Source organism: Podarcis pityusensis (genome assembly GCF_964106645.2).
Source record: "Podarcis pityusensis genome assembly, chromosome: 11".
NCBI lineage: Eukaryota > Metazoa > Chordata > Lepidosauria > Squamata > Lacertidae > Podarcis > Podarcis pityusensis.
In genome coordinates, this window is record NC_138036.1 from 45,672,696 (window position 1) to 45,684,144 (window position 11,449).

The window sequence follows — 11,449 nt, forward strand, 5'->3', positions numbered from 1 at the left end:
TCCCTTGCCGGCAAGCAGGCCCTGGTCACGAGCACAGGCTGGGTGATTCGTGGAGCCTCATTGTGGCTTTCACTGTGCAATTATCAAGATAAGTGAGTCCCTGGCAAGTTATAGTGCCGCGGATCCCTGGGTGTGTTCCGCAGACCCCCGGGGTCCCCAGACCCGTAATTGGGAACCACTGCTTTAGTATGTTCTTTAACTTGTGTTTTTTTATATGTTAGTGAATCCTAAGCAACACAGACATTTAATATAATATTCCAAATAATACAAAAAACACATCAACGAAAATGCTGATTATCAGCCATAAATGAAAGATACCAAGATTAATTTCAGTACAGAAACAAAATCATTAAATTTCAAATCTCCATATAAGGATTTACTTGGTTGACCCAAAAGAAAAATGAATTTTGTCCATATAGCTAAGTCTCTCTCTCTCTCTATATATATATACACACAGAGGAAACTTGAGAGAAAGTAGTTGGTACAAAGTCTTCTAAAACTTTTGAAAAATATCAAAACTAATCTTTAAGAATAATCAAGAATACCTTTTTTGAACATCTTCTATGTCAGAGAGCCATCAAAAGTAAAGAGCATTGGGAATTTTCTTCCCTTAACACTAAGAACGAAGCAGAAAGATCCCTGTTTTCTTATCTCTTTCCTTCCATTTTCAAACCCGAAACCTCGTACGCTGAAGCCATCTAGGTCAGCAACTCTCATGGGGCAGTGGAAGAAGAAAACAGCTGCAGACTGTGGTTATTCAGTGCTTCATTGTATAAGCAAGCACTGCTGGGCACATTTAGGCTTGATATAAGCAACATTCAGGCATTCTGCTCATGGGTGAAAACCCACATGCAAGTAGGGGCCAGGCATGCGAAGCAGTTTCGCCACATCTGCCATCTTCCATCTCATGGATGGTGAAGGTCTGAACCGTGGAACCTCTTGTGGAGACTCTGTATGATTTAGAACTCAGATTATTGTGTGGGGAATGTCTCCCTGAGTAGAGGAAGTCTTGACCTCCATGAGTTGAAAGGCGAGGGTCAGGAGACGCTTGTTGCGCTCGTCCCCATTCACCATGCTTGCAAGTAGATTTTATTTGTGACCATAACACTTGACTAGGGCTGCAGATTGTTCTATATGCCTAACTTCCAGCCTGAGCTTCAGGTGAGTATTCGTATAGCAACCATACATTCCTGTTGCTCTTCCTTTTATGTAGCCTTGGATATCCTCTTCAAAAGGTTATAATGTACTGGGGCTCTTTTGACGGACAAATGGCAGCTTGTTGTTGTTCTTTAGTCGTTTAGTCGTGTCCGACTCTTCATGACCCCATGGACCAGAGCACGCCAGGCACTCCTGTCTTCCACTGCCTCCCGCAGTTTGGTCAAACTCATGCTGGTAGCTTCGAGAACACTGTCCAACCATCTCATCCTCTGTTGTCCCCTTCTCCTTGTGCCCTCAATATTTCCCAACATCAGGGTATTCTCCAGGGAGTCTTCTTTTCTCATGAGGTGGCCAACGTATTGGAGCCTCAGCTTCAGGATCTGTCCTTCCAGTGAGCACTCAGGGCTGATTTCCTTAAGAATTCTTGCATTCCATGGGACTCTCAAGAGTCTCTTCCAGCACCATAATTCAAAAGCATCAATTCTTCAGCGATCAGCCTTCTTTATGGTCCAGCTCTCACTTCCATACATCACTACTGGGAAAGCCATAGCTTTAACTATACAGACCTTTGTTGGCAAGGTGATGTCTCTGCAGCTAGATCTATTTTAATCTTGCCTTATCGTTCAACCTGCTTTACCCCCTCCAATCTGACTAGGTTCCAGTTAGGGCTGGGTGATGTATAGATACACTGTCCAAAATCAGTTTGACGTCCACGTTGTGGTAACGGTTTCATTGTATTCAACATGGTCACATATTGCGAATCATGATGTGTGTGCATGCGCTATGTAAAAAATTGTGATATGGGAAAAACTGTGAAGCTAGCTGTCGCTTCTTTCATGATTCCTGCCACCCTTTTGCTCTGTAAAAATGTGTCTGTTTTAGAACCCTAAGCAGTAGCAGTTGCCAGGACAGTCCCCTGTTTGCCTCTACATAGCTCCATCCTTATTTCAGACATCAGTATATTTAGCTGGTGGCATATCACAGTGTTGCAAACCAGACACCGCTCAGCGCCAATTCCAATATGTCTGGTGTTTTCCACTAGGAAGGGCAACGATAATAATAAAATCTCACAAGCTTTTTGTTAACATTGATGATGTTGGACTTTGATTCTCTTGGGATCTGCTTTGAAACTTTGCTGCTAAAGGTTTGCAGCTAGGTTTTAGCCAGCGGTGCCTTTGCTTTGACGGCTGCCTTTGTTCTCTTGGCCCACCTGCTAGGCCTCTTCCCATTGATAAATCCACGGGGCTGCTGTGTTGGCACTCCATCTTTTGGCTTGTCGCTTCTCCCTTGGCTTTCTTCTCTGGTGTAATCTGCCACGGCTGCTGTTGACAGCACTAGCAGCCTTCTGGACCCCTGCAGCTCATAGCCGTTGTGGGTGACGGCCGAATCTCTGGTGTCTTTAGCTGATGTCCTTGGGCTGAATGTCAGAGGAATAAATGACGAGAAGCAGCCCTTAAGGAAATGATTTGTGGTTCTGGTTGACACGGCCAATAATTTTATTCTTCCCAAATTCACAAGTGCCAAAAAAGCTTTTATTGCTTAGTGCAATTGACTAGAACCTCCTCCCTTGTATCATTCCATATCATGCCAGCCTCTTCATTTCGTTACCATCCCTCAGCAGCTGGGACACGTGAACCGGAATTAATACTTGCGTTGGAAGTGGAAATTCTTCAGCATAAATGCAGAAGAACAACAATAAGAATTCCTTTTATACACTGCATGGAATGCATTTGAGATCTTATCAAGACAATTCATTGTTTCCCTCCCCCATTAACAACAACAACAACAACAACTTATTTATACCCTGCCCATCTGGCTGGGTTTCTCCATCCACTTTGGGTGGCTTTCAACAAAAGATTAAAAATACATTAAAACATCAGTCATTAAAAACTTTCCTAAACAGGGCTGCCTTCAGATGTCTTCTAAATGTCGGATAGTTGTTTATTTCTTTGACATCTGATGGGAGGGCGTTCCACAGGGCGGGCGCCACTACCAAGAAGGCCCTCTGCTTGGTTTCCTGGAACTTCGCTTCTTGCAGTGAGGGAACTGCTAGAAGGCCCTTGGAGCTGGACCTCAGTGTCTGGGTTGAACAATGGGGGTGGAGACGCTCCTTCACGTATACTGGGCTGAGGCCGTTTAAATCAGAGACCATTTAAATCAGAGACTTATTTCTCTAATGGTAAACTGGTCTTTACCAAAAGGCCTCCTTCGTAGTAATGAAAGCAAGACTATTTAGCATTTACATTGTATACCTCCAAAATTTGTCCAATTTAAACAGGGACGTCTTAGTCAACAACAGCAACAACAACAACAACGATGTTGATGTTATTTATACCCTTCCTATTTGACTGGGTTACTCCAGCCACTCTGGGCATCTTCCAACATATATAAAAACATAGTAAGACATTAAACATTAAAAAAAAACCCTTCACTATACGGGGCTGCCTTCAGATGTCTTCTAAAGGTTATATAGTTACTTCTCAATCAGGGATTGGTAACTCCATACTCTCCAACATATCTCAAATGACAACAGGGACACCCTATCGTCTCCTCTAGCATTTATCCGTTGAAAATAGGGACGTCCTAAGGAAAAGCAGGACATTTCGGGATCAAATCAGAAACTGGGATGGCTTCTGTAAATCTGGGAAAATAGGGACACTTGGAGGGTCTGATATTGTGCTTTAGATGTATTCAAGGCACTGTGCATGTCTACTCTGAAGTAAGTCCCAGTAAGACTTGCTTCCAGGTAAGTCTGTATATAGGATTACAGCTTCATTTGTACAACAGCCCTATATGGTTAGCTAATGCTATGTTAATTTACAAATGGCTGGCAGAGAGGAAAGTGACTCAGCTAGCGAGTTTTTGGGTGAATTGAAATTTGAACCAAGCAGTTATCCAGTATACCATTAAATGGTTTATATTGCAAACCTCCCTGTGATGGTATGGAAATAATAATAATAATAATAATAATAATAATAATAATAATAATAAATAAAATAAAAAATAAAGGAAGATACTTGTTGTACCCTATTTTTTCTCTGAAACAGCTGGCAATGTTTCTCCATAGGAACCATTTCTGTGGATATCTTATATTAAGAAAAAATAATTCATTTTTTTTTTTTTAATGAGTATGGTGGTATTGCAATGTGGCAATGTTCTCATCTTCAGAAAGGATTATGTGAAATCTTTTAAAGTGTTTTATGCAAAGTTCATCCTAAACTGGAGAAAGCTGTGGGGTTTTTGTAAAGGAAAAAAAAGGCAATAATTTTATTGGGATCCATCAGGTAAATGCTGAAGCCCTCTGTATTAAAATTCCATGTAAAACTGCTTCAGGGATATGGTATGTTGCGTAGCATATAGATAACATCTCACAAAGACAATTCTTAGAACAAATACAAGCACAACCTGTTCTTTGTGAAGCTGTTATTCATAGGACAACCTAGAAACAAAGAATGCAGCTTCCAACTTCTTGTCTCCCCGATGGTAAAATTGCTTGGATATCATAATTAAAAATGTCAGGTCCTTACAGGAGCATTAGCTTGGCAATGGCGTTGTTTTTATACACTCTAGCAGGGGCAGGAGAGAAGAGAGCGGCTCTGGAAATTTGCAAAATGTGAAAATGAATTGGCAGAGCAAAATCTTGTCATAACATTCTCCATTGCAAGCTACACGATACCTGACAGCTTATACACCCTGTAGTAGATCATTTTGGCAGCACATTTTGTGCAGGAAATAGGACTTTGGGAGAGCGGACATTTTGAGAAATTGTTGGTGTTCCGTAAAGAAAGGAGAGATACTTGGCTAAGATTTAAGATAGTCTTGAAATGGAACATTAAAAAAGCACTATAGTACAAAACAAAACATCCCGCATCGTATCCTTGTGTGTGCTTTAGCTTAGAAGGGGGAGAAGCCTGTATGCTGAAGGAAAGTAGGACACTGATTTTTTAAAAAAATAAGTTGGCCCGGATAATAGTTGGCCCTGAAATATATCACAAAAAGATTAAATGTGAATACTGCCTTCATTTTTCTTTTCTTTTTTGCGATAACTACTCTGGGGAAAATCCGTACAGAATATGCTGCTGCCTTCATACACTTATAGGCAATTTTGTGTTCCACTTGGTAACCTTTTTAGCAGGATGCAGAGGAAAGAATCCAGCATATTACTATTGAACTTGGCGATACTGAAGTACTTACTATTATCTTTACAGCTGTGACTTTTTCAAGCACAAGAGTTCGGTAATAAGCGATATACGTCCTCTATCTGAGCAGATAACTTCCTGTACTGACAGAGAAATTTAGTATCTGTCTGTCTTCCTCTTCATTTTCCAGGGAGAGACTGCTTGAGAGTACCAATCAAAGATTACATCTTTCCTACTAACTGCAGCAGTATAGTATAGAAAGTGCTTGAGAGGGGAGAGATGAACTGTAAAACCCATTTTTATACAGACATTTATTTATTTATATTGTTAGATCTATCCTGCCCTTTCTCCTGTTACGGCCCAGGATTCTGTACACATAGCATGGTATTTAACTAAGTTTCACTCAAAGTAGACCTATTGGGAGGAATTCAGTGTTGTACCCAGCCAGGTGGGTGGCACATAAAATAATAATTATAGCAGCAGCATCAACAACAACAACAGAAAGCAACCACCACCACAACCACCACAACAAGAAAGAACGGGAAATTTTTTAAGTTATTTAGGAGACCACTGTAAGCAGATGAAAACATTAGGAGGATTCTAATAACATTTGTAATGTAACAAGCACTATGGATAATATGGACAGATGCAAAATATAGATTATGAAATTATATGCAGCTGAAAATGTTGACAATAGGACCCAGAAGGGGGATGGTGGGAAGTCTCGAGATTCAGAGAAATCTCTATATATGGATATGCATTTGGTGTTGTTAGAACTTTACATTTGTAAAATCCAATAAAAACAATTCCAAAAAACAACCACAACAAACTATTACTATTATTGTTGTTGTTGTTGTTGCCTCTGTGCTGCTGGCTTTTGCTCATACACCAGTTTAGTTAAAACCATCTCCACATCTTGTGGCAGTGAATTCTATTAGCCCACTCCAGAAATTAAGCTCCATATGTTCGAAGAACATTGGTGGAGGAGGTTGTGCGCAATGGACACCCCACTTTCCTCACTGGCTCTACCCCCCAGACCTTCTGCACATTGCCAGAAGGTCTGAAGGAAGAACCTATACATGTTCAGATGAATAGATTGTGGAGTTTGGGACTCTGGGTCCCATGGAGGAGCCTGTCACCTTCAGCTGAATTCAAAGGTTCCCCCATTTGCCTAACGCACTGAGGTCCTGGGGTGGAGCCAATGGGCAGTTGTGACTCTGAGAGCAGGGCCAGCCCAGAGCCCACTTCCTTAAGTGAAGAAATACTTCATGTTGTATGTTCTGAACCTGCTTCCAGTCAGGGATTTCACTGCCTTCTCCAAACAGCAGCATCATTCTGTGTGCCCCTACCCCCTTGGCACCGCATCTCAAATGGCCTGGGAAATAAATGTTTTGAGGCAACTCGCAGAGATTCTGAGCCAACACTTTTCAGCAGAAGCAATTTCCCCAGGTAATTAGCTATTAAAGCATATGTACAACCTCTTCACTCGGATGCTTAATGAGGGTAGGTTGCAGGATACGGCGGAAAGCCGAACAGGTTGTCATCTTGTGAGGGGGCTCAAAGGACCCGAGTGCCTGGGGATAACGAGTTTCATAAATTGAGCCACTCTCCGTTGGAGCATCCCCACAGCAGGTAACTCAAATGACTGAACGGGAGGCACGTAATTAGGTAGACTTCATTACTTCTGTGTTAATAAATTAAAATAATTTAGGAACTTATATGGTTGGGAATCTGGGTGTAGTGATAAAAGAAATGTTTGCTTTTGTCTTTTTTCTGCTTTGATAATGTTGAGCTCTGGTGTGTTTGTGTGTTTGCTAGTTCAGACTAATTAAATTCAGGAATTAATCTCATTGCTGTTAACCACTGTTGTCTTGTATCTTTTAAGTTCCCAGTGTTCTGTATGACTCTCTTCTTGATAAAAAAAAGTTCTTAAGGGAGCATGTAACATTCAGTTTTTGCTTTTCCCATTTTTTTTTTAAAAAAACTCTTATCAATTTCCCCCAGCCATAGACTTAAAGAATGGCTCTGGAGAAGTGTACCAGGGACCAGCCCGCGGGAAGGCTGATACCATTTTCAGCTTGTCAGATGACGACTTCGTGGATTTGGTGCTAGGCAAGATCAACCCACAAAAGGTACAGATGCAGAATTCATGTATTAAAGGAATGACTTTTAATTTGCAGGTGCTTAAGAGATGCTAAAGCAACAAGCCTAAACAAAGGATGGCTAGGGCAGCAACAACTTCCCATATTAAGAAAATACCTAATTTGTTGGTCATCTTGGACATCTTGTTTCAGTCATTACAATGCTATGTACAATACCTGAAGGCTCACCTCTCCCCATATGAAGTGTCCTGGCCCCTGCAATCTGTCAGGAGTTCAGCCTACACTTGAGTAGGACCCTGGCAGAGACACATGCCCGCCTGGCATGTTCTCTCCCTCCTGGTCAATCGTTCGGGAGCTTCATAAGCTTTCTTCAGCCCAAACATCACAGCGACCGATGCCAACCAACACCGGCACACTTAGGGATCCACAGAGTTTGCGCAACTTGTGTGACAGACCTCAGCAACTCAGCATTTGGGCTAATCTACTTTATTTACATGTAAACACACACGGAGCACTGCAACATGGCTCCCTCTCTCTCTAGCATCAGACAGCAAAGAGAAAAAGAGCAAAGGACAATAGTCTCACTTCACAGAACACAGTAACACAAACATCCTGTTTCTGTCTCTTCCCATTCTGTGGAGTCAAAACATAGACCGTCATGTGAAAGACAAAAATCCCATGACTGCAATCATGGAGCAGGAATTCTAACACATTCATCATCCGAGTCCCTTCTTCGTGTGCTTCCTCCACGTGAGGTCCAGAGGGTGGCAACACAAGAACAGCCCTTTTCTGTAGTGGCTCCCCATTTGTGGGATGGTGTTTATCTGGTCTCTTCATTATATATTTTTAGGCGCCAGACAAAAGCATTCCTCTTCAACCAGGCCTTTGGCGTGTCTGGAATTTCCTGGCATGTCTGGAATTTTCCAGGCGTTATGGCAAGCCTAGACATGACAGAATAGTGTGCACCAAGCCATAACGCTTAGCTATAATAGTGTGGGTTTATCAATTTCATTTTGTGCATCCTAAAAGTGATACATTGCTGAGAATTCGCCTCTTCATGTTCTGCGCATGCTGTAACGACTGGTTATGTATAGCCTAAGAATTGAGCATCAGCGTTGCTGAATTGATGACTTATTGTGCTAATGTGCAGCATTTCCTTTCTACCCATGGTAACATTTTGCAGTAGGCAATACGAGACTTTGCAGTCTCATAGCTCTACACTCCTAACTGTGGAATGGTCCAGATCTTCAAAATCCCTATTCAGAATTATTCTATTCCTTTCCTTTAGTTCAAAGAAAAACAACTCCTGGTGATTCGATAGGTTTGACCCCAATTGTCCACAGCAGATGCCGCCCCCGTCCCCAGTTAATTCCTCGTTGTCGCATTCTCTTGTAACTGTTCTTTAAAAGTGCAACTCTGGAAGAGCAGAGACAGCCTCTTTAATTGTTTTCCCCCCACTCTGCTTGCTGTAGGCATTCATCTCTGGTAAGCTGAAAGTTAAAGGAAACATCATGCTGAGCCAGAAGCTGGGGACGATTCTTCAACAGTATGCAAAGCTGTGAGTTCCCTGCTGGATTGAGTTCGCCTGGGAAGAAAAAAGGAGCCGTTTCCTTTTTCAGATCAGCAACCTGAAACCTTTATGCAAATCCTGTCTTAGATAACTTCTAATAGACTTTATTGCTAACTCGCAAGTTGCCTTGATTCTTGCGGATACAGAAAATTGGTGTGGATGTTGATGGGTTTAACATGATCTTTCTTCTTTCTTCAATGTTGCAAGCATTTATACCTTCCTTAGACCTTGTTCCTTGGAGCTACTTCCAATTAAAACACATTCAGTTAATATATTTCTATATGAAATTTAAACGTAATTCAATAAAACGTAACTTTGATACCATCCTGTTCTGGCTTATTGTTGTTCAGAAGCCTAAGCCATATTGCTCCTGTTACTTGGAGGGGCGGAGTCTACAATTATGAATAATATGTGGGGTTTGTGTCTTGTACTTCAGTTTGTAGATTGCAGGGATAATCAGGCCAACAGTTGCAGCTATTTATTATTAGAGGTCTATCTGAACCTCCATAGCAATAGGAAATCTGAAAAATGGAGTGAATTTACCTATTGTATAACTACAAAACCAATGAGAGTTACAATAATGGTACTAAGTATGGGTCAGAGAAGGAATCATTTTATTACCCGTACCATAGTTTAGCATTACTTGCACAACCAGAGCAAGCCAGAGCAAACCCTTGAGTCTGCATGCAACACCTCTTGACCCACATGCCCAAGAGAAGAATATTGTGTTGTTTTTGTAGCATTTTCTGGTGGTGGTAAGTTCCTGAATTTAATCCACCAGAGATGTTTGCACACATGCATCCAAGCGTGTTATAGCATCATGTTCCCTACCAAATTTCACAACTTGCAGGAAGGCGAGGCTAACTATCCCAGCATGCATGGCTGATGATGTTGATGATGGTGATGATAATTTATTACTTATACCCCGCCCATATGGCCGGGTCTCCCCAGCAACTCTGGCCGGCTTCCAACACAATATTAAAAACACGCTAAAACATCAAACATTAAAAACTTCCCTAAACAGGGCTGCCTTCAGATGTTTTCTAAAAGTCAGGGAGTTTATTTCCTTGACATCTGATGGGAGGGCGTTCTACAGGGCGGGCACCACTACACCCTCAATTTCTCCACTATAACTTTTTCAGGACTCTTTCAGATTGCATGACTCCGGGGGGAAATTCATAATACATGGAGCTTAAGCATAAAGGTATATGATAATGAAAAATAATGAATCTGGACACCAAATGTGAAATTGGCAAAACAAGGCTACAAGTCCCACTTACCGTACTATTCACACTATAAGACGCACTTTTCTCCTCCTAAAATGTAAGGGGAAATGTGGGTGCGTCTTATGGAGCGAATGCAGGTTCCATGGCTTCAGCAAAAGCAATGCAAAGCCTCTGGAGCGCAGCAGGAACTCCTGCTGTGCTCCAGAGGCTTCTGGCGGCTATCCCTGAAGCCAGGAGAACGAGAGGGGTCGGTGCGTACCTACCCCTCTTGCTTTCCTGGCTTCAGCGATAGCAACGCGAAGCCTCCAGAGGCTTTGCTGGAGAGGCGCTGCGCAGCTTTCCCTCTCTGCGCAGCGCCCCTTCAGCGAAGCGGGAGGAGAAACGGAAGGGGCTCAGTTTCTTCTGCCGCTTTGCTGAAGGGGCGCTGTGCAGAGAAGGAGAGAATATTTTTTTCTTGTTCTCCTCCTCTAAAACTAGGTGCGTCTTATGGTCGGGTGCGTCTTATAGAGCAAAAGATACGGTAGCTTATGGTGCCATTTTCAGTGTTTTTTTCCCCCACGTAGGCTTTGTGTTGCTATTTGTTCAATATGCTCTAGAGTTAGTGCTGTCTTGATATTTATGGCCAAACGTGCCATTTTGTAGCTAGCTTGACATTAATTTTCCACTTTACATGTGAGCTGGCCTTTTGCACCTCCTCTTGACAAAATGCAGCACAGATTTTCATCTTGGGCCCTGAAGACTTAGGATAGCAGGCGATTTATTGGAGCAAGGATCCTTCAGCATCGCTTCTGCAGACTCCTCTCTTGTCAGTTTCTCTCTTCACTTTAATCGTCGGGAGTGCTGAACGATGTTGCCCTGCAACACAGCTCCATTAGCCCTCCAGGTCTGGAGCATCTCTGTTTTCCTTAGACTAGCGCTGCTGACATATTCATGGTGTCCTAATTGTCAAGTCAGGCTGGTGGCAGACATTGGCAGATAGCAATGGGCAAAGCCATCGGTTTCTATGAATTCCTCATTTTTCTAGTCTTAAAATCAGTTATCCGCATTTCCACACCAGTTTGTGGGGTGTTGTTTTTAAAGTCCTGGATATTCTCCAGCATTTTCATGCAGATATGTCCAAATATACATGTTTTCTTAGGCAATTTTGCCCAATGTACATGTTTTTGCAAATCAGCTTTCCCCAATATAATGCATCTTTTGTGTTATTTTCACTAACACATGCATACAGAATCTGGATTTTTGTGTGCATTACTT

The 11,449-nt window shown here is 42.2% G+C and overlaps 1 protein-coding gene and 1 long non-coding RNA gene across 2 annotated transcripts in view; both read left to right on the forward strand.

The window, feature by feature from the left end:
- Positions 1 to 9,293, forward strand: part of HSD17B4 (hydroxysteroid 17-beta dehydrogenase 4) — a 72,525-nt gene extending 63,232 nt beyond the window's left edge. The window contains exons 23-24 of the mRNA XM_080973331.1: positions 7,302 to 7,429; positions 8,872 to 9,293. Of these exons, the coding sequence (XP_080829457.1) occupies positions 7,302 to 7,429; positions 8,872 to 8,961 (218 nt within the window). The 3' untranslated portion in view covers positions 8,962 to 9,293. The remainder of the gene's footprint in view (positions 1 to 7,301; positions 7,430 to 8,871) is intronic.
- On the forward strand, positions 1,473 to 7,270 carry LOC308458541. The gene is made up of 2 exons (XR_013977538.1): positions 1,473 to 6,011; positions 6,236 to 7,270. It is a non-coding gene; the product is annotated as an uncharacterized lncRNA (long non-coding RNA).
- Positions 9,294 to 11,449: the final 2,156 nt, after the last annotated feature.